Source organism: Macrobrachium nipponense, chromosome 18 (genome assembly GCF_015104395.2).
Source record: "Macrobrachium nipponense isolate FS-2020 chromosome 18, ASM1510439v2, whole genome shotgun sequence".
NCBI lineage: Eukaryota > Metazoa > Arthropoda > Malacostraca > Decapoda > Palaemonidae > Macrobrachium > Macrobrachium nipponense.
In genome coordinates this window covers 28,952,850-28,978,218 of record NC_087211.1, presented here as the reverse complement: position 1 = coordinate 28,978,218, position 25,369 = coordinate 28,952,850, and the positions used below count along the sequence as shown (strand labels likewise).

Sequence of the window (25,369 nt, the reverse complement as noted above, 5' to 3'; positions counted from 1 at the left end):
GATTACGGGACCCAAGTTCGTTTGCCGTTACCGGATATCATAATTTCTACATGAATGATGCAGTTGGATCTTAAGGTTTTATAGTGACAAGCGAATCCCAAAAATCGCGACGAATCTGAGAAGTTAACAGGGCATTGTGGCTATTACAATTACACACACACACACACACATACACACACACACACACGCACACACACACACACACACACACACATATATATATATATATATATATATATATATATATATGTGTGTGTGTGTGTGTGTGTGTGTGTATGTATGTATATATATGTATGTATGTAGTATGCATATATATATATATATATATATATATATATATATATATATATATAATTACATCTGTGAAATATGAATATCAAGAAAAGGAACTATTTTTTTCTTTATAACTTTTTGACTTACCATTATTCAACCTCAGTTTAGTTTACCTCAACAGAGCATGTTCTCCCCAAATGAATAATGATACTGGTCAGTGACTGACCAGCTCTGTTCGAATATGACCAATGCAGGCTTACCAGAGGTGGGCATCCCGGCCCAGCCACTTACATCATGCAGGGGAAAGGCAGCGCTGTAGATTCCTTCGTCGACTAGCCTCTCGATGCCGATCTCGCCCTTCTTCCTCTTCCCGAAGGCAGCCGTCGACAGGATCTCGTGGACGATGCGAGATCTCTGGGTGGTCGTGAAGTAAGTCTCCGGGTTATGACTGCCTAGAAACCTGCGCCCATCACATGCCAAGGTTAGGTTTGAAGACAAAAGCAACATCTTTTAAAGACTCCTTGCAAATTCTAATGCTTGCAAGCTTTTTAGAGTCGTTGCAAAAATTTTGGTTGCACTAAGTTGGAAACCTCGCTAATTCTAGCCCATCCACAAGTTTCATTTCACAATAATAGTGTTATTTGTCAGTACTGTTATTTTGTCAGCTCAAGAACAATTTGGACTTTTTTTTTAAATATACAGCGGCCGAATGTTTCAGCTGACAAGGAAACTAGTTACACGTTAGATGTTAGTTCAAAAGTGCATATCACGTTAATTATGTCAGGCACATGAGTGGGTGGTGTCAAAAATGAAGGCAGATCAAGATTCACAGAATGTCTTATGGACTGAGTGTTTAAAAGGCACTGTTCTTTGATTCAGGTGATGAAGAGGACGAAGAGAATTTCAATTGAGAAGTCTGAGCCACAAAACGGCCTTCATATCCGAGGCTGTCGGGACTGTGACATGCGACAAGGGTGGTGCCATATCAAGTCTACTTTGATTCAATCCATTTTCCATTATGTGGACAATACAAATGAAATGTTCTCAAGTAAACCGGGCATCATATCAAGTTCTCGAAAATTCCCCTGACTTGAAAAAGAATTTCCAAGAATCCTTTGGAAGGCGTTTGCGTGACTTTACAATCTAAGGCTTCATTTCCTTCTAACGTTTCTTCTGACTATTCGTAAAACAATTTGACGCTATTTGGGCAGATCTAAGTTGACTAGAAAATCGGCATGGGGCATGACTCTCATGTTAGGTTTTCCGAAACGTGTATTGACAAGTGAGTGTGGATATTATGTGCCTAATTGTGAGCCTTTGGCTTGACAATATAGTACTGCGATCTAATCATTTCTTTCAAGGATCATCCGTTTAGGTTTCCAGATTTTTGTTTGTATAATGTATTCATGCTTCATTAGTACCCTGTAGGCCACTATCACGCCATTCTGTATTATTTGGCATAGCATTCCCACACGGCACTGCAAGAAAGTGCTCCATAGGTAATAATCACAAAACGGAAAAAGTCACAACGGATCTACGTACATGAAGCAAAACCGCAATTATCTGATGAAATGCAACAGTTGCTTTTCCATAAGCCGTTCCTAGAAATTTCACAAAAAATAACAGTAATAGCAAAAAAGGCAAATCTCAATTCAAGACAGTTAAAGAATAGCAGTCTAGCACTTCACTGACAGTATAAAGCTGAATGGTGTAAATAGGAGGGAAAGCTGCTTTTCCATAAGCGATTCCAGTATAACAAGTCAGAGAATATAAAGTCATGTTGAAAAAATGAGATAAATTGATTCTCAGGCAGCAAATATATTCTGCTCCTATACCATCAGAATTACGGCAAAAATGAGCGAATAAATGTTGACCATCTGTTTTTAGATCTCGGAAAAAGAAACAGGGAACTAAGCCAAACTGTGAGCTCTGTAGTATATTATGCATTGCGAGGAAACTGCACAAGATGTCTTCACAATAATAGTATGCATTGCAAGAACAGTCAGTGTACAGCTGGTACAAACATGCTTAAAAGCACGTGCTTTGTCCGGTATACTTCTCGTGTATATTCATTACAGTCCTGATGAACGCCTTGTCCGCTTATGAAGCTTTCAAAACCATGATCTTTGACTGTCTTCCGATAGGAGAACTGCCAGCAGGTTCAAAGGACTGTACCTCAGTTACTGTAAATAAACTTAGATCAACAAAAATAAAACTCGAACAGAATGACTATCAAGCAGAAGCACAACGTGTAGGAAGTATATAAGACGTCGTATTTATTGAAAAGGTGATGAGAATTGTTGATTAAGGTCACTGAATGGAGGAAATGAAAAGAAGCTACTTTGGAAGGACATTCATTCATTGTTATTGAGACCCATCGCTTTCCTGATTACACCCGTTACGAGAAGCAACACCGAAGGATGAATTTCCATTTGTATAATATATACCGTGAATGAAAGGATTAACACAGTTTTTAATATCTTTGTCCATTGTTACTAGAGCAAGTTTTGCAATTCATGTTCTTGCCGGGTCTAGTGTTAATCAGATGCATTACACTTTGGTGTTTCGTTACTCATCAACAAATTTGCCACTTATGGCGTTCATCTAGTTCATAATATGCAAAATTTTATTAGGAGAGAAAATCAAGAAATTAAATCTTTGACAGCCTTGATCAAATTTATCACTGTTTTGTCTCCTCCTAACTGACATCGATGGTCACGAACGATCTCCTTGACGTCGTTGCATTAATGAAACTCCTTTATTTATTCAACAACAGCTATCAAGCCTGGTTCAGTCGTTATTGTTATTTTGTCAAAGACAGAGCATTCATGAATTACTTCTTACTTTTATGACTTTTTGCCGGCGAAAGGCTTGGGAATGTTCCTGCCAACAACGCATCTTTCATGAGTAACAACGGTACCTGCAAATTCTCCATCTGATGACGTCTTCATTGTCCTCAGGTCATTCGTGACTTTCAGCGTAATCTTCATCTGCGATTGCATTGTATCTTTTGTTAAGAAACGGCACCTGTTAATTTTATCTCTAGTGATGGCAATACTCGTTAGGGGGCTCACCTATTGGTTCTTCAGTCTATACTGTCGAAGCTGCGATTTCTCTTAAATCGCCCTAATGATGCACGAAAGCATTTCAGACCTAGTTCTACGTCAGTGAATAGCCATTTTAGCCATTCTTTTATTTATTTAGTACTACATCTTTATTTTAGTTAATCGCCACTACCTCAACTTCAATCAGTTATGTATCCCCTCATTTTAATCATGATTTCCCAAACTGAGTGATGTGCCGGTTCCAGGATGAGTGGTGCTGACTCATATAAGGACTGCCCAATTTTTACACCCTGAGCTTGTTTGAACACTCAGGCTGTTGCATAGCCTCAGTGCAAAAATCCTCAGCAATCTTGGTTGGAAGTGCCCATCGTTACCGGTACAATCTGGCAAAATTTGATCTCCAGTCCGGTATTTTCCGTAGAATATCTGTAGTATCAGTTATGACGCATCGTTGTGTCAGATATGAGCTCAGCGTTCACGATGTTCTTACTAAAAGATTGGTTGAGAAACCTTCCATAAATAATGTCCTGGTTACAGGGTTAATCTAAAAATTATAACTTTTTGAAATTCAAGTACTTATGTTCTACAGAGTGCTTGCAGCGGATCGACCTCAACCGAAACTGAAGTAATGGTGACCGAATGACTACACTGCATTGTCACATAGAATATCAAGTGTCCAATAGATTTCCTCGGCAAAGGACAAAAGACTTTCTATTCTCTTTCAAATATTCATTCCAAGTGGTCTTCCATTCCACATAGTACTACAAGCTAAAATAAAAGGGGTCAATGAATGAGACGTATCTTCAGAGCACTCCATGAAAGCTCAGGAGCACAGCAACCGCAAGCAGACAAATGAAGCCTTTCAGAAGCATTAGCAGAACTGAAGAGCAAAGCGGTTGAATTCACTCTCGTGGGAAGCACTCCGTAGAATATTTTATCAGTTTAACCACTGGGAACTCTACAGAACTGCACAAGATACAAAGCGCAAACTGGAAATTAAGGGAAAACGGAGAGCCTCTAAAAAATATGTATACATAAATAAATAAAAATACTGAGCCGACTGTTGTGATTTCTCATTCTCGTCCTCAAGGGAGCTATTTGATTGAGATCATGCTCATCCGTCCATCCAGGCACCTACCTATACCATCTGCATGATTTTTCAAGTGCTGGTCGAATCTCCGCAAGGACTCGACACGGACTTCATATACACTACAGATTTCTTATATCATATATTTTCGTAAAAACAGAAAAGACAAAATCTTTAAAAGAATACGGAAAATGATATTCCTTTCATTTTAACGCAACCTCTTATCTTAATGTCATGTATTCTTTCGCTCTAGGCAGATTGTTTTAAATCGTAAATAGAATAAAGCGCAACGAGAGATGTGCCATGCTTTGGGAAAACTGAGAGAAACTGTTCCATTTTCATCTGGTTTTAGGTAAAGGGACTTCAGTAGACAGAGCTAGTTGATATACAACCAAGTATTTTGATAATTAAGGGTCGATCGTAGCTTCCATTGAATTCTTTGCCCCTTTCTCCAACTTGTTGAGCTGGCCGATCTTTTAACCGGTATCATCCAACTGTAGGTCAGGTCACAGTCTTCATGCCAAGTTCTTCCGGAAATTTCCGTCTAATATCTGTGGTGCTTGATGGAACACTCAAGCTCTCTTTCTGCTCTGTTTCTTATTTGATGGCATCTGGATTTCATTGTACTCAATTTGTTTTTAGCTGATATGTTTCATATCCCCGAAAGCTATCAATTAAGTCACACGCCCCAGTTTACATATGTATAACGTCTGTCTGTTGAGAGTTTCAGCATGTTTGGCTGTATGTCAGTCGCAAACATGTTCATGTTCATGTAAGAGTATTTGAGATGCATTTGCATGAAATCACGCACTCATGTACATTAACAATTCACTGCGAATCAAAAAAGCCATCCTGCCTTGTACAGCTACATCGGAAATTCATCATCATATAACAATACTCTCACAAGAACGAAATTTCACTATAACAATTCTATAACTTCAACTAAATTTCTAAGTTTTAAAAATCTGGTTACAAGTCATTAAAATCCTTAGCAACTAACTTCATGTGTATATATACATATACACACATACATACATATATAGACATATGTATATATATTGTATATATACATATACATATAAATATATATATATATATATATATATATGGTATATATATATATATATATATATATAAGTATCCCTAATAAAACCGAACAACACTAGAAAAACCACGATGCATGTTTCATCCACCTACAGAAATAACACCAATGCAGAGAACATGCATACTATTTATACACATGCAACTAAGAACGCACTACTTTACATCAGTCTACGGAACACGGCTATTCTATTATACATAATGTATTTCGCAACATGCAATGATGCACAAAGCATACGAGTTAGAATTCCGTTAATTCTCAGTTACTCTGTTTTTCTTTGCAGAGCGGTTGATTTGTTATTCAGCAATAATCCCCACGGTGTAATTCAGCCTCGATTTGGACAAACGAACGTGAAACAATTTACCGCTGATCTTAACATAGTGCTCTGCAAACACAAATGGCCTCCGTTTTTTAACCTCTTGAATTTTCGACAGATTTGCTAGCAAATGTTGTCACACGACTAATAGGGCAGAAGCGAGTCTATCCTGTTAAGCTATGACGGACTGACTTCATGTTCGTGAAGATGGCGCTTTCTGTGTCATGTTAGAAAGAGCTAATAGCCTATCATTTTTCATGACTGGACGGTCGACATGCTAACATACACACACACAAACACACACACACACACACGAAATGACGAAGATTTAGTTTTGATTAGAAACATGTACGATGCAATTAAAACATCTGACAGTGACCAAATTCAAGGTAACATTAATGTGACTGAACCTCGTCAATTTCATATTCTAAGAATCCCTGACACATATAAATGAAAACATTCGAGACGAATGAAAATTTCCAGCACCGGATCTCGACAAAAGGGCAGAATGAATTTCTAATCAAGAAACTTTCCATGACGCTCATGGCAAACAATGAGCCTGAAAAAATTGTTTTAATAATGTACGTATATAATCACACGGACACGCACATACACACAAAAAACACACCCACACAAAGCAATTTTCCGCCTAGGGAAAAAGTTTGAGGAACTCTGCCAACAGAACCTTGGATCTAGACGTGATGACCGGCGTTAAAAAGCAGCTCTAGGCCCATTCTGAGAGACATTTCATTATTTGTATGGAAATTACATTGTTTTTTCAACGCTCGCGAAGCTCTCAAGATGAGTTACATAACAGTGACCTGAATGTCTCCCAAGGGCTTTCGTGGTAGATTCTTAAACTTACTTCGGACACGCGGTCTATTTTTGTGAATAAATGAGTGCGGTATAGCGTCGTTTCAAAGCCCTTTATGCATGAATGTAAATGTGTATACATATATTTATTCATGTGCTGACATGCTATGACTGTTATATCTATAAGTATTCCTTTATTTAAAATGAACATAAAATAGTTACAAAATAAACCAAAACATCTCCACTAAGGTGGTCATTCTGTACTGCAGTAACATGAAAGCAAACAATGAGATGTCAGTCACCGGCTGGAAGCCACTTCGTTCCCTCAAAATTAACGAAAATCATATGCTTTGTTCATATTGTTAGTTCGTTCTAATGACAAAATAAACTTTCCTTTTATGCTAAGAGTGTGCATGACTAAGGCAGACAAGTTCTTGGATGAAGTTAAATTGATTATGTTGAAAGTTTTTTTTTTTTTTTTTTTGAAAGAATTTCATTTCTAATTTACGAAAAAATATCTTGAAGATAGTCTCCAATTTTGAAAAATTTTTTCTCTCTCTCTCTCTCTCTCTCTCTCTCTCTCTCTCTCTCTCTTGTGATTGTTACTTATAAGTGCGTAGCAGTTATAAGTGCGTATAAGTAAGTTATTCTTCATCTCTAATACTAAATGTCATTAGCAATTTTTTTTCAAGATGCTTTTAAAGCATCCTTATCGCTGATTTCAAGGACTTTATTACAGTGCATTCATGAAATAATCAGCTAAGCCTTTTTAAAGGTCCATCTCTAAGATGCAACACATTTTCAAAAGACATCATGAAACTTTTGAACTTTAGCCTTCTTCAGAAAGTATTAGGATAAAATTATTTATGCCGTCAGTGCATCTCACGCAGTGCACTGTAGGCATTACTTAAGGTTCTTTGCAGCGTGCCTTCGGCCCCTAGCTGCAACCCTTTTCATTACCTTTACTGCACCTCCGTTCATATTCTCTTTCTTCCATTTTACTTTCCACTCTCTCCTAACAATTGATTCCTAGTGCAACTGCTTTGAGGTTTTCCTCTTGCGAAACCTTTCAAACATTTGACTCTCGATTTCCATTTCAGCGCTGGACGACCTCATAAGTATTAGGTCCCAGCGCTTGGCCTCTGGCCTAAGTTCTAGATTCAATTCAATTCAATTCGATGCATATCGTATCTTTTAAAAAATAACAAAGAATTTAAAACTGGCACTTATGATAAGGAGAAAGGTGTGGTGCTGTCCATCATGATTAAGGGGCGGTCGTCTTTCTCAAAAATAATACGATGCTGGAACTTCTGACTTATCGGGAAGGTGGACTATTTACTAAATACACGGAGAGCCACAACATACATTGTATACTGAGATGAGACAGAAATATATATTTTATTTGACCGGAATTTTATATCTACATACATACATACATACATAACATACATACATACATACAACATATCATACATACATACATACATACATATATATATATATATATATATATATATAATATATATCTATATATATATTTATTATATATATATATATATATATATATATATATATATTATTATATCATTCGAGCTACAAATGTCCATGAGGGGACGAAATTAGTATCAACTAAAAATTCCCCTTCGGTGCATATATGAAAATATATCAATTCCGAGATAGAGCGAATTAAATATTAAAGGACATTTGTAGCTCGTATGATTTATATGAATCACGGTGATGTGATAATTATTCATATATATATATATATATAAAAGAGACAAAGAGAGAGAGAGAGAGAGAATCCCAGGAGATCTGAGTACCATTAAAAAAGCATCACAAGAAGTTGCCCGCCATAAAACAATTAAAAGTTGTGCTCACTTTGTTATGAGTTTTCTAGCGGAGGAAGAGGAGAGGAGAGGAAGAGCGGCGGAGAAGGAACAGGAAACGGGATCGTGGACGAGAAGGTTATTGGCGGTGATGGGCCCGTAACAGGAGAGGCGAGATGATGGAAAAAGAAAAAATAAGAGAGAGAACGAAGGGGGAGAGGGGAGGGAAAAGAGAAATGGAATTAGTTATTAAATGAATAAATAAAGAAGAGTCGCGTAGAAAAACTTCTTTTGTATTTATGAGACCTACAGACAGCAGCTGACGTCCAACCCTGCACATCTTAATAGAAGAGAAAAGGGAGCAGTCTGGCAACAGTATAGACAAACAGTCTGGTGGTGGAAGCTCTCTAGGAAAGACCAAGGTGTGTGATCTTGGGCTTTCAACTATGGAAAATAAATAGTAAGCATATTTACCCTACTTTATGAACCCCCTTATCAACTTCTGACCAGCTAGCAAAGAGAGGCTGATATGAGGACTCGCTTTGAAAGATATGAGGTCATTATCTTGGTGTTTTTTTTTTTATTTATTTATTTCTATTGCTTATTTCTATCTCTCTCAGCCTTGCAACTTATACGTTACTGGAACCTACAATGCAGTGTGAGTTGAATCGAAGTGCTGCATGCATATTCAAATGTTCTAAAAAGCCTATGACGTGTTTGATGCTCATGAAACGACAAGGCAAAATGTGAGGAGGAAACCTCTGTTAAACCAAGAGATGAAAATAAAATATTACTTTATTTATATACTTTACAACTGGGATCATGTTCAATTTCTAAAGCTGAACAAATAAGCAATGAAGAGAAGAAAAAATAACACATTTGGGTAATTATAACCATCATTAGAGCAGCTGGATCGAACTTTAACAACCGATGTTCGCTTTCTTCCCTTCTTCGGCTCAACTATGTACAAGTTTGCGAGTGACTGGAGTTCTGCTGGTTGCATGGATCGCATCGCTGGCTACTGCAGCTGGGCTCCTTCCGCAGAAGGAAGCCTGGAATATATGCGTGTGTATATGTATATACATACTACATACATACATATACTTCCGGACACATATATATTGGGATGGTATAATATTATATATATATATATATATTATATATATATATATATATTATATATATTATATATTATATGATATATTTATAGAGATATATATATATATATATTATATATATATAGATATATTTGGATATATATATATATATATATATCTTATATTTATATATATATATGTATATATATATATATATATATATATATATTTATATAAAGGTTTTTGCCACGAAGGAAAAAAATGAAAAGCGAGACAGCCAAGCACTTTAGGTCTAGTTCGACCCTTTACTCAGTTGTGCCTGAGTAAAGGGTCGAACTAGACCGAAAGTGCTTGGCTATCTCGCTTTCCATTTTTTTTCCTTCGTGGCAAAAAACTTTATTTATACATAGCATCACGTTTTATATACTTCGTGATGGAGTTATTCATATCTATCTATATATATATATATAATATATATATATAGATACACACATATATATAATATATATATTATTTAATATCTATATATATATATATACTCTATATATATATATATAGCAATCACGTATATACATATATATATATATATTATATATATATATATTATAAATAATTATATATCTTATAAATCTATAATTCTATATATACATATATATATATATAATATATATGATTATATATCATATATATAGATATATATGTATCTACCAATATATATAATATATATATCATATATATATATTATATATATATTTATATATATTATATATATGTGTCTACATATATATATATATATATATATATATATGTATGTATCTACATATATATACTATATATATATTATATATACATATATATATATATTAATATATAGCATCACGTTTTATATACTTCGTGATGGAATTATTCATATATATATATATATATATATATATATATATATATAGTATATGTACATATATATATATATATATATATATATATATATATATATCTATATATATATATATATATATATATATATATATATATATATATATATATATATATATATATATATATATACACACCCAGCCGCAGAGGGCAGTCCTTTCCAGAACCAAGCAGGCGGCCATTCACAAAAATCCAGAGGAAAGAAAGTGTTTCATCGTGTGAGTGACAGAGGCGATGCATCAAGAGAAAGCTGTTTAGGGGAGGACAAAAGACCCTAGATAGAACGAAGCAAAGGCGCCACACGGGCAGACCTACCTGTCGATCTTTGATTTTTTGAAGGCGCACGTCGAATAGTCCTTGGGTTTGTTGGGGACATCTTCAGACATGAGGTTCGGCAGGCACAGCTTCCTAAGGACGACCTCGGACCAGTTCGTCGAGGGATTATCGTATGCCTGAGGATACAAATTCATCGTTAGCCTCAAGGTGCGTTTGTCGAAATACACACTTTTATGACTATCTCATTTTGATCGCTTGGACTTATTTCTTTGGCTCTGAAATATTAACCTGTTTTACCGCGTCAATTTTCTATTAATTTCAATTTCTTGAAAAATGACACTTTTCTCCACAATTTTTCAAAGAGTGTACGTTTAATATTCATGCCCAGTGTCTGTCTAAGCCTCAACTCTTTTCTTCCAGCTATTCATAAAAATGGTAATAAAAATCAAGCTAACGTAATAAAATTCAGTTTAAAAAATGTTAGTAAAGCTTTATGATCAAGCAATATTTACTAAAAGCTCCTTTAGATCCTTACGAAACGCTCTTTTTTTTTTTCGGGAATATCCTCTCAAGCAATGACCCCCTGGGAAGTTGCTGCCCCTACGAAAGTAAATGCAGTGCGGTTGAAATTGAATCATTCAGGGTAAATATGGGAATGTGGCTACGGCCGAGAAGCACTACGTGCTAATGCAAGGGAAGAAAAGGATGACTCATGAAAATACACCAGTTCAGTATTATTCTTGCGAATCCAGAGATTCAAAACCAGAATAAGAGCTATTTGAATCAAGAGACTTGAAAACAGAATACATGGTCTATTCGCTTCAAAAAAGAATTCTGTTCAACTATCAAGTTCAGACCGATTCACAAGCAAACTGCGTGTCGCCTATTCTGTTCTAATCGGGAGATCCAAGCAGAGTTGCCTGAAAAAAGATTCACATACAAAAAGTTTTCAATTCAAAGAATTCAGCTTGAATCAAGATAAACGAAACCAATCAAGATATTCAAAGCAGAAAGCTGTATGATGATTCTCTTCTGATAAACGAATTCCAATCATAATTTTGTTCGGATAAAGAGACTAGTAAGCAAAACGTTAAGTGACTTACTTTTAAGAGAATGAAAACAGAATTCCTTATTCTGCATAACTTTTTTGTTCAAATCGATAGATCCAGAAACAGAATGTCATCAAGTTATTCTGGTAAGACTAAGTGATTCGGAGCTAGAATACTTAACCTGGATTCTGAAGAATCTACAGATTCGTAACTAGAATACTGAACATAATAATTATTCTTCGAAACCTATAAAGGGTTGACATTAAAAAAGAAAAGAAAAAAAAAGCAGGAAACTAAAGCTTAGGCAATATGCGATGGCCAAATACTAGACTGATTCAATGCTATGGGAAAGTAACCTGACTAGGAAACATGAAATAATTCAATTGCAATTGCGTATGAAGTACGTGTTATAACATTCATTCAGTAACGAGAAGATGAAAACCGCCATGCTTCCACCCTTCTAATTTTCTTTCTGCTGTTAAAAGCAAGAGGATTACAATAATGTTAAACAAGATCTTTTAGAAATTTACAAATAGGTAAAGAATACTAGTCAATCAGAAAGGAAAAAGACAAGATCAGCTTGGAAGTATCTTTGAAATGTTTGGGATATCAATCATTACACAAGATTGGTGGACAAAATCAGCTCCGAAATTTATAGAACATCTAAAACGCGACCCTCTGGAATGACCAGACAAATTTCTTTCATTAATCACTAGTACTACCACTTTCGATTTATGGTAGTTGACAATATTAAGGGAAATAAGACAAGGCTGAAGTCTAGACAATTAAAAGGTGAAGTCTATGTGGTTAAAGTCTTGGAACACACGTGAAATGCCTTCCGAGCGGCAGTTCCCGAAATACAAAATGTTTCATGATACTTCCTCCCTCACTTTAGTACTTCACATTTAGCACAGTAATGAAGAAGACCTTGGTCCCCAATTAGGGTATCATTTCTACATTTATTTAAAAGCGACTATTGTAATTGTCAAATACTATAATTACTCAGCGCTAACTGGTTTTACAAGTTAAAACAAAGGAAAAGTACCGAAGAATGTGATCACAGCTTGAAATTTCTCAAATGGAGGATGTCAGTGATTTGGGAGACTGTGTGAAGGGAATTGACCTAAAAATGATACTTAGTTGCACAGACCTTTCTAATGTATGAATAAAACCGAGACCCCTCCTGGCAGAAATCTCAAGGAATTTTGGGATATTTGCTCTCTAAAATGTAGTAGGAGCAGTAAAAATCCACAAAGTATAGTGTCATTCCTTCAATTTTTATGAGGAAACTTTCATTTAACTGATACCTTTCTTATACTTCGCATATGGCATATTAATAATGAAGGGAATTTTATTTTATTATTTGCCTGAGGTTATAAACTAAGATAAACAATCCTAACCACACTTGGCTACATCTGACAACAACAAAATAAGATGACGTATCGTGAGAGGAAATACAATGACAACCTTCAATGCCGAGTCAAAACACCAAACTCAACATCAGCGAACGTCAGAATCATTCGTTGGGTATTTGCTGCCCAACAATAAGGAGTTAAAAACATACCATCATCGCTTAGGGTTTGATTAACCCAAAATGTAAATTTTACTTCCCAGATTGAACATTGTTAACATAATCAATGTTGGATGGTGAATAGGAAGTGCAAAAATATTATTGTTATTACTATTTTTACCATCCTATAAAAGGATGTTTTTATTTCAAATTTAACAAATGGGGTTCTAAAAATAGCTGGTTTCAGAATGAGAAATGTTTCACAATTTAAACATACTTCAATCTCCGAGAAGAAAACTTATACAAGAAAAATTATCATGAATGGCAAGTTGCTCCGTTTGCCTTACAAAACCTGTGTAGGAATATAAGCTTTACTCAACTTAAAAAAAAAAAAAACGCAGATAACCAACCGCCTGAGACAGCATTCATTGACACAGACGATTTTTGTTCCAAGATGCGCAAAATCTACCGGTGAATGAATCAAGTGACCTTTAAAACAGACTTCGTTTTTTAATCGAAGAGATTTGCAAGCTAGAAATTTTTTAGTTTACTCCATGATACATAAAAAATAGTTTTCGTTTCATTGCCGTCAGCGTTTTCCTACAAACATTGCTGACAACTTGCGAAATAAAATTTGATATAAGTGATTTTGTCCAAAATAATATTTAACTATGAAACGCCACCTTGGTTTGGTTTTCAAAAAAAAAAAAAAATAAAAGAAATGAAGCGAGGAGAGAGAGGAGAGAGAGATAGAGAGAGAGAGAGAGAGAGAGAAGAGAGAGAGAGAGAGAGAGAAATATTCTAAGATAATAGTAGAAATGACAAGTCTGGAATAGGAAAACACTAAGTGTATACGAAATTGTATTCAAAACCATTACTTAAACGAATATTTACCATGATGATAATAATAATAATAATAATAATAATAATAATAATAATAATAATAATAATAATAATAATAATAATAATGATATTTGCTAGTATGCCTGATTTCAAGAAATAGCAACATTCATACGGAACAGGGCTAAGCGCCATTAACTTGCAATGGAACAGAATACGTGGAAAGAATAGAATAGATGTGTTTAAAGTAAAAAAAAAAAAGAAAATAAATAAAAAAAATCCCGAAGATAAATTAACAAATGGATAACATCATTACTATGAGATTCAGGGCCTCTGTAACACGGTTTTTTGGTCTTAGCTCTTTATCAAAGCATCGGATGTAGCTGAAAGTTGACATATGTACATTTTACAACCACACACAAATTTTTTCAGCATTATCAATAACCTAAACCCGATCGTTTTAATTTTTATAGAGTAAAAATTATCTAGCCGACGCCATGGCCAATGAACACGAGCCAAGAGTAAAAAAACATTCATTACGTAAGCATGTAAACACCTTTTGACAAAATGTTGCTCCGCCCATCCACCAGACAGAAACTCATTCACCTTGTTTCGTCAGCTCTGAAACCCAAAGACTATGAATGGCGGAACGATACATAGATGTGGGTGGGGTATCTGTGGTAACGTAGTAATAATACTGAAGCAGTAGTGCCGCAGCAGTATAGCAGTAATATACATGAATTAAACGTTTAGGCCAACTGCTGGGATCCTTGAGGATCATTTAGCGCTTCTTACAACTACTTGAGAATTCGAGAAATGAGTTTTTATAGTCAGAAGTTAAATTTTCTAATCCAACAATGCCCATGATAGCCTTCAGTGTTATCCTGAATTATAACGAGGCGAAAGTGGGTGGAGCCTCATGAAGTCATCATTCTGACGATAATTATTGGTGAAGGTTTAAAGCCAAAATACGATACCGGCTATTTTTTTTTAGTAAATAGGTAGATAGCCAATAAATAAAAATTGCTTGACATTGGATATAGCATTTATCAAATCAAGCTTGTCTACTATGTTTTTGAAAATTACCAACTATTCCCTACATCTTGTCAATCTGATTGTGACCTATAAAGTAGACTGCAATTTCTTAGGACACTTATTTTGGGAGTTAGACATAATAGAAGTGTTTTTTATTTATTAACATATTTTGTTGGTTTGTTCATTATGACAATTATCAGTGGAGAGGTTTCAGAGTTCATAAAGGTGTACTGCTTTGCTTGTATTTAAATTTGTATATCATTGTTGCCAGAGGTATAGCCTTCGTTACGTATAGCCAATCATCCATCGAGAAAGAGGGAAGAAATGCTGTCATAAGTCACGTAACAAGTGCGTTCGAAACCTTTTCTCTGAGTAAGTTGGCCCGTCTACAAAAAATGTCACTTTTACATTATAAGTACCAAAATTTTTCTACCTACGTAATGCAGAATACAGTCAAAATTTATGTGTAGATATAATGTGTATTCTGAATAAGCGTTATATGTATGAAATGCATAGTTAAAAAGTTATTGCGAAAAAACCGTGTTACAGGGGCCCTGAATCTCATAGTAGTATATGCACACACAAGCATCAACGAAACAAAAGAAACAAAAACGATGGTCCATCATATCAGTTGCACTGCCAGAAAGACCGTTCCGCTGTTGAGCAGGAGAGGAACTAAGGATAACGACGCTTCCCAATGCTGTTCCACAGAGGCAGACGCCAATGGCGATGGTGGCGCTACCTCTTAAAAGGCAGCTGAAGGAAGATGGCCAAAGAGGATACCCTCCGATGGCTGACAAAATTGAAACTACAATTTCGAGCGATGATTTTCTGAAGGATACTGAGTGACTGAAAATAATTCCTCTGAACTTCGCATGTAAGTGCCATTTGGTTAAACCAGCAAAAGGCAGCACTTCCAGAAAGTCTGGACTCACAGTCACAACATCGAGATCATCAAAGGGACTTGATTGTTTCACATGTCTCTCACGGTCCAAAAGTCAACGTCATTACATAAGGGGTTATGTATGAGGTTTTCAGCAACCCTAGAGAACCATGTAAGTGCTGAGAGTGGCCGGTGAAATTGGTGTGATCAACACCATGACGCAGTTTCCACACGTCTGAAGAAATAATGCTTGGAAAAATAAAATTATAAAATTAATTGGGTTTAGGAGAAAGTATTTTGAACAACATTTCAGAAAAAATACGAAACCTCTATTCCAGCTATCTAAGTCGTTTAGAGTCATTTACATGTCACTTACGTGGTCACATATGGTACATATTGCCAGAAAAATCGGCAACCAAAGACCTTTACCTCAAATTGCCCTGCAAAGGAAATCTGCTTTGTCTTTAGGACTTATAAATAGTTTCCCATCATTAAATGATTGGGAGGATTAATTAATGAGCCATATCCTTAGCAGAAGAATTTTGACTCACTCGTGATGAGGCTGAGTTTGCTGTAAGCAGGGCAATTATCAAATCTCATTTATTATTTCTCTGGGCAAACGTGCTTTGGCCATCTTGATATGCATATCAGTATGAATAATCACACGAAGGCTGATCAGAGGCCCCAATTTTGATAGTCTAGGGACGGTTCGAGCCTCTATTTATGGGAGGGTTTGATTTAATTTCTTGATATTGGGGCTTCAGAGCCGATTCCAAACATTTTCACATCTGTACAAGCATGTTTGATAGTTATATTTATATGTATCAAAAGGATCAAGAATTGTGGTACTAGAAATACAGTTTGACTAAATTGTCCATAGTAATGCAAATGCGTTGGCCTTATCGGTACAGACGAGCATCTGCAAGTAGACCAATAAATTTTCAAGATGTCACATATTACGTACTACTACTACTCTGGTTCTGATAATAATAATACCGACTACAGCTCAAAAAACCATGAAAGTATCATGGTCATGAACTGCAGTAATAGCGCGGTCATAAGAGACGAAAACTAAAATCCGGATTTAATGGATCTGTATGGGTAAGGTAAGAGGTCATTTGCAACTGACAACACAACAATAGAATTGCATTCTTGAACAATTGAAAACCACAAGTACTCATAAGAACCAAAACATGATGAACAATTCAGATGGTTTCTCTTTTTATTTTTAACACGATGAAATAGTTTTTCTGAAGATGGAACCACGTGTCTTGGAAAAAGTTCCCAGCCACACTGATGGACAGCCTAGTTTTCGAGATAAATGAAGGCAACAAAAACTGACAGACATAATTATGTTATCAGAATTGCATTTAGGGTATACTAACAAGCGAAATTCCTCTGCGTCATGACTCAAAGCATCACGTCATTTGAGTAAATATCTCGATTAGAATGAAGCAAAGCTACTACGAATTTCATAAAGAAGAGTCGTCATCTGTTAGGAAGTTTATGATGAATCAAGTTAGAGCTGTCATATTAAGCTCTACCAAGGTTGTTATAGGCATTCCATAAAGAAAGGTTTACAACGACGGACATGCATCTGGGATCTTTACACAGGGGGCGTGAAGGAATTTCTACAAATTCATAACAGCCTGCTGATCTAAAGGCAGCATCATGGATAGATGAGAAAAAGCAATGATCTCGCTACCGAGTTAGACCCTCAGGAAAGCACTGTTCTACAAGCTTTTTCAAATTGGCTGCCATATTGGATTTTCGTAACGCATTGTTGCTCTTTCTATCCATAACACAAATAGGATAGGATAACAACGGGTATGGGAACTTAAAGAGGATGGGAAACAGCATGCATTTAAAATACTCGTGAAAAATGATATTAACAAAACTGCATCAAATTTGTTTTCTCTGGACTCAAACTGGGGCGTCATAGGTTAACAAAGATCACAAGATCGTTGCATCCTGCCTTTTAGCTCTGTCTTTCTTTATCGTCATGTTCTCCTCTCCTTCTCTCGTTGGTATGATACATCGATGAAGAGAGAATTGTAAACATGCACAGAAATGTCAGATATGTATAACGACATAATATGTATAATTATGTATATAATGATGATGGCTTACTAACGTTCTTGTAAGAAGAACCGGTGAGCTCCTACTTCTTGCACATCAAAGTTTTGTGGCCACCATTCAGGGGAGATAAAACCAACATTCACTTAAGATAGAAGAAAAAGTTATTTTTTCAATATGACATTATTTAAGGCATTATGTGCTCAAGAGATATCACATACTGGTGACAACATCATCAAGTTAACAAGAATATTTACCTACTTTTCGTTTTTCAATACACTTCAATATCCTATCTGTATCACCACTCTTTAAATGCTACCTTAAACTGATATTATTCTGCACCATTTATTTACTCTTATTTTTCTACACAAGAGAGGCAATGACAACATATTACCAAAAAAGATTCTACTTTTCCTTTGCTATGCTTCATGGTGCATCAAAACAGTTTATCATAACAAAAATAAAACATACAAAAATTCACAGTTGCTTTATATATATCTATCTATATATATATATATATATATATATATATATATATATATATATATATACACAAATGATAAACAAGGTTAAAATATGCGAGCCAATGACTTATTCGCATATTTTAACTTTAAAATTTTGTTTGTTTATATTATTTCAATTTCTTCACCAATGATGTGTCTCTCATTTAGTTAGTGATCAAGTCCACAGAATGATGGACGAAAGCTCTAAGCATTGTAAAAATTTCTACAAATATATTTCGTCTTGATAAACAAGATTATTACTGTGGATCCTTCCACTGATTACTTAGAAGCACGATACAGTGTTTTTATATTGCATACATTCTGCTATTTTACTATTTCAGCCTTTATATGTATATATATTATATATATATATATATATTATTACATCACTGTGACATTTTACATACACAAATATTAAGGTAAATATGTCTGTGAATATCCAGTTCGCTCTACTTCGGGAATCTCACCTAAGGGGAATTGTATTTGATAGCCGGGTGGTTAGCACGTCGACTGTAAGTCGTTGATGTCTACTCTCGGGCGTTTGAATCATTTATTCTCCTTCGGTGATATTACAGAAGTAGAGTGAACTGGATATTCAACGATATATGTCGCTTAATATTTGTGTAAGTAAAATGCATCCCATCCTATAACTAGTCCCCTAATGACTAAAGACCCGGACTTTCAGTCGGCGTCTCGTACATCCCGCGTAGGTTCCCAGTTCACACTTGGGACAAGTGTTTTTATGAGTGACGTTAGATGTTTGAGATAGACTGTCTATCCTTAGAGCCAAGGCTTCGATGGTCACATTCATCAACAATAGTTACGTGGTTGGCTATGTTCTACTGGTCCTTTAGTGATATGACCGGCAGTAGAGTTTAGGCCAAAGGCAAAGCACTGGGACCTATGAGGTTGTTCAGCGCTGAGTCATTGACAGTGAAAGTTTGAAAAGTATAACAGGAGGAAAACCTCGCAATTGCACTATGAATCGATTGTTAGGAGAGGGTGGAAAATAGAAAATAAGATGGAAAAAAGAGAACATGAAAGGAGGAGGTACAGTAAAAGGAATGAAAGGGGTTGGAGCTAGAGGCCGAAGGCACGCTACAAAGTCATGCCTACAGTGCACCGCATGAGGTGCACTGACAGCACTAATCCCCTACGGAACACAGACAGTAGAATGATCCTATGTCAGGACGTTAGTTATAGGACTGGATGCAGATTGTCCAGGCCTGAATAATCAATCAAACGTAACCAATTTGCAATCTGCAAAACACAGATTGATATAAAAAAGAAGAAAACTTCAAAGCAACAGCTGCAGCCGAGCATGAAGACGACCTTATAACTTTTGACAAGGTTTTCCTAAAAGCGTCGTTCCACGTTAAATACCCAGACCTCTTCCACACCTTTGTTTATTGCCTAACTGTTCTGCTGTCTTGTTTATTTCCAGCGTGTTGCACTTTCTATCTCTATTCACATTTTAGCCATGTTTTGAATAGGTTTGTTTAGGGAGAAAAAGCATTTTTGTAATTTGATTTTATGCAATGACGCTCATTCTTTATTACTAAATAAACTATTTTGTGTCACTGTAGCCTTGAAGATTCGATGGAATAATACGAAATGCCGTCAGTCACAATAAATCATGATTATTATTCGGGTGCCTTTCCATCTGCCTTTAATGTCCGGATATTGGTCTTATGCCTTCATCATCGTAATATACCTACGTATATTTATATGTATGGTGAAAGATCAGGTGCCTTGGAGTGTCCTCTTTGCAGATGACATAGTGTTAGTAACCACCAGTAAGGAAGAAGCAGACAGGAAATTGGAATTGTGCAGAAGTGCGTTGAAGGACAGAGGCCTAAAGATAAGCAGAGCAAATAATGAATATACGTATGTGGATGAATAGAGGAGAACCAAGGGGGAAGCATCAACTTAGAGAAGGTAGAAGAAAAAAGAGTACATCCTTTAAGTACCTTGGGTCGTGTGTCACTGATTGTGGAGGGATGGAGGAGGAAGTGAACCACAGAATACAATCAGCTTGGTGCAAATGGAGGAAAACATCAGGTGTGCTATATGACATAAGATTTAATGTAAAGCTGAAGGGAATAATGTATATGAGCATTGTCAGACATGCGTTGATGTTTTACAGTTTGAAACATGGCCCATGGAGAAAGCACAAGAGAGAAAGATGGAAGTGGCAGAAATGAGAATATTACGTGTGATGTGCGGAGTGACAAGGAGAGACAGGATAAGGAATGACTTCATAAGAGGGACGGTGAAAATTACAGAAGTATCGAAGAAGCTGCAGCAGACAAGATTGCTGGTTTGAGCATGTTATGAGAGGAGAGGAGGATTCTGCACGTAAAAGAATCTTGAACAAGGAGGAGAGATAGACCAAAAATGAGATGGAGAGACACAGTGAACAGGGACAAGCGGGAGAGGAACGCGAGTGAGGTAATGGTGCATGAATGATCGCAGAAGATGGAGAAGACTAATAAACAGCGACACCATATAAGGATGGGAAAAGCTGAAGATGAAGAAGAAGAAGAAGATATTTATATGTATGCATGTAACGATGAGGGGGTTAATGTTAGCGAAGGTGAAATGATGGCTCATAAAGGGTTTAAGTGTGGACTGATCAATTGGTGCAAAATTATTAGACAACAGGTTGGTTAGCTTCCATAACAATAATCGTAAAGCAAATTTGTATATTTGACGGCATTTAACATACATAATATAAAATTACGGTACAAGTAATTATAACCCATAACGACTGAATACGATTTTCTCACATTTCAAACGAAGTGAACATTAAAATTATAGAAATATTCTGTGCTCATCATAATCTCATCCCAATCAAGGCAAATCTGCCTACCTTCCCCTTCACTGTTAAATGTGGTTATCTGCCATCACCACCAACAGCATACAGTTGTGGTTGTCTATATAGGGGAAGAAGTGTCTGAAATATCAGCCATCATCATCAGAAGCAAACATCAGTGTTGCTAGCTACAGATGGGACCAAGTGTCTGAAATATCTGCCATCACCATCAAGAACAAAAGTCAGTGTTGCTAGCTACAGGTGGGCAGATGTGTCTGAAATATCTGCCATCACCATCAAGACCATGCAGCTGTGCTTGTCTATACATGGGAAGAAGTGTCTGCCATCAATATCAAGAGCAAACATCAGTGCTGCTAGCTACAGATGGGAAGAAGTGTCTGAAATTTTGCCATCATCATCAAGAGCATACAGCTGTGCTTGTCCATACATGGGAAGAACAGTCCGTGATATCTGCCCTCACTATCAAGAACAAAAATCAGTGGTGCTAGCCACAGGTGGGAATATGTGCCTAAAATATCTGCCATCATCATGTGTCCACCTCCTGGAACCTAATGTTATGTGATAACCTGTTACTGTCCTTACAGAAGATTTCTACAAAATTTGGCATGTGAAATTATCAAAACATTAAAGACATATTGCCCTCCACATTGCGATCACTGTCAACAGCTGTACCTCATCTCAAGCAAGAAACAACGAAGTTAGTCTCATCTTTTACACTGAAACACCTCTCGAATTCTTTTGCCACACTGTCAGAGCGAACATTGAAGATATGGACCATGTTCTTCATTGTCCACAGAAGGCAGAGGCGACACTGACTCAGAGATGTGGAGCTGGGAGGTGAGAACAACACCTTCATGTTATCACATCTGCCTTGTATGACTTTGGGATAACTGGGAACTATCTATTGTCTGTTACATGGTTTAGAAGGCCGGTAGAATATACCCAGCAATGTAAGTATGGTTGATGACTTTTCTAATCACAGTTTTGGAAGTGCACATACAGATTACATGGACATGATAAATCAAATAGAGAATAAGCTTCAAATCTACTTTTGCACTACAAAGCTTTGCAAAGTTGATGTGGTACTTAGAAACCATGAAGTCTTCCCTTTTTAGGCAATGATCATCATCTCAGACATCCAAAAGAGGACTGTCACATCAACATGTAAATTTTTATCAATCATAATCACTAACACTTTACTTCAGGATGTTTTGAAGCATCTGGACAACTTCCTCAACTCTTACAGCTTCTCACAGTGTTGTTAAGTGATACAATCTGCCCCGCAGGAATAATAGCGTCATTGACTATAGATATAAGTGACCGGGCAAGTCCTATATCCTAATGCCTTAACTCTCACACTCTGTGCCTAGACACGTTTAAATCAAGACTCCTCGTTGGTTATTGCTACATGATTAGAATGCTAATTCTATTATTTTAACCTGACATATATTTCTATTTGAGAACTGCCTGCAATATAAGCAGCAAAATTAAACTTTGAACTCAATAATAAATCTTAAGAAGTGAAAATGGTATAAAAACCTTTACTACTATCAAAGGAAACAAAAGGACAAGCGACGTTTGTTGGAAATGCATCAACGTATGGTTTTTCAATCATCAATGTTATGTGGGTTGTCTCATAATGTAATGTTGCCAAATGTATCAAGTCTTATTGCAAATATTTGTTATCTAGCAATAATTATTGAAAATCATGTGTGTAGGTTCTCTCTCTCTCTCTCTCTCTCTCTCTCTCTCTCTCTCTCTCTCTCTCCTCTCTCTCTCTCGTGCTGGTGCAATGCAGATAAACAGTCTAGGTAATGCATTTATAAATGGTCAGAGTTTAGTTTTCGTTATTACAAGATTTCCAATATTTCCAACTGCTTTTTATTTCCTATATATGTATTTAAATAAGACATCAACTTCACTCTCTATGCAATTATGTGCCGCATAGTTTCATGGCCATTTAAAGAAACAATAATTAATTTTTTTATCACGTCAGTCCCAGTTTCATTTTCCTCTCACATAATAGATATAACTATCCTCTTCTCTTTCTATTTGTTTGTTTGTATGGTGCTTTTACGTTGCATGGAACCAGTGGTTATTCAGCAACAGGACCAACGGCTTCCGAACCACGTCGAGAGTGAACTTCTATCACCAGAAGTACACATCTCTCGTTCCTCAATGGAATGGCCGAGAATCGAACCAGCGACCACCGAGGTGGGACGCCAACACCATACCAACCACGCCACTGAGGCGCTTCTCTTTCTAGTTGATCATTGTATCAGCATATCAACATGCAACACCACCTCGTATTATTTTTAGTCAGGCAGGATCAACAAAGTTGCGACTACCTGGGTGTGCTGTTCCCTTTGTTGCCGGGACTATCATAGTCTTGCCAAATATTGAATCGGCGAGATACCAGAAGTCCAGACGAACCTGCCTTTTGTTTGATTTGGGTTCAGACCTGACGAAGCCGAAGATTCGTCTAAAACGACATAAAAAAAAAAGAAAGTCTTTCGAATGTTATTGAGAGCGATCCTATACTGGAAGAAATATTGCTGAAAGAATTTCGGTTGATAATGTGGAGGAAGAAGAGAAGTAAGACAAAGAGGAAAATCGGAATAGAGACAAATAAAAATGAAAACATTTTTTCACAGTCATTGCTGGTTTTGGTATTAGTCAGAAAAATCATATGTTCATCTATACACAAATACACGCCCAAACGCACACATACATATGAAAATTGAAAGTATAACGCTAAAAGAAATAGAGTTCACCATTTGGAAATTAAATAATACTATTTAATGCGGAGCACCAGTAATGTATATATATCTACATATGAATACACACTCTATACATACAAATATATGATATATATATCTGCACACGCACATATATATGTATACATATACACATATACTCCGCTCCTCATCATTTTAACACCAATTACATCCTCAGCAGAAACTTCTGTAACTTTACATCGACATCAGCAACTCCAGCATCATTTACCAGATGTTTCCTTCATTCAACAGAGCCACAAAATGCTCATTCCATAAACAGTGAATTTCATTTTCTGTCCTGACATCATCGCATTCTGCATTGGTATCTTATTGTTGGATCCAATGACTTTTGCGCATTAGCTCATCTCCAGACCAACTTCAATTTCCACACAATCTTTTTTCTACTTATTTTCCTGACATTTCTTTTCTTCATGTCTTTCGTATATTCTTTAACACATATTCATCATTTGCTTTGTTTTACTTGTCATGTTTCTTTTTCTCGTTACTATCAATATTAGCTTCTACTGTCATTAAATTACTAATGACAGTAAAGATCGAGGAGGGTAAATGAACAAAACGGTTCATAGGGTACTGAAGAATTTTACAAACAAAGGGAACAATAACTTCTTCTAAAACATGGCTTTCTAGGGCAAACATAGATCCCTATCTAGTTAGTTACTTAAAAAAATCGGAAAAATCGCACTTTATTCAACGTGGTAAGATATACATGGACACTTCAGTTTCATTTTAAACATATGTATATATATATATATATATATATATATATATAATATATATATATATATTATATATATATATATATCCTGAAATCCATATTAGAAAGGTAAATGGAACAGGGACTTAGAACAAGCATATTCTACTTTTTTAAGTTCACACTGAATATAACAGAAGTTGACAGATATTTTTATATAAAAAAAAAGACAGAAAGAGGGGGCGGGGTTACAATTTGTTAATCTGGGTGGCATGTTCTAGCAAAAGAGATTAAGGAAAGAGGATCAAGGTATAATATAGGATGGAGATTTAAATTTCTTGTTGACGTGGCTTCAATAAA

General features: G+C 36.0%; 1 protein-coding gene across 4 annotated transcripts in view; it reads right to left on the bottom strand.

Moving 5' to 3' along the window:
- Positions 1–25,369, bottom strand: part of LOC135196939 (anoctamin-7-like) — a 694,520-nt gene that overhangs the window by 39,382 nt on the left and 629,769 nt on the right. The window contains exons 5-8 of one of the 4 annotated variants that reach the window (XM_064223781.1): positions 18,240–18,266; positions 10,828–10,964; positions 8,535–8,549; positions 565–733 (exon numbers count right to left, since the gene is read on the bottom strand). In XM_064223781.1, the coding sequence (XP_064079851.1) occupies positions 565–733; positions 8,535–8,549; positions 10,828–10,964; positions 18,240–18,266 (348 nt within the window). The remainder of the gene's footprint in view (positions 1–564; positions 734–8,534; positions 8,550–10,827; positions 10,965–18,239; positions 18,267–25,369) is intronic. The other 3 variants (XM_064223782.1, XM_064223783.1, XM_064223784.1) reach the window with 3 other exon arrangements.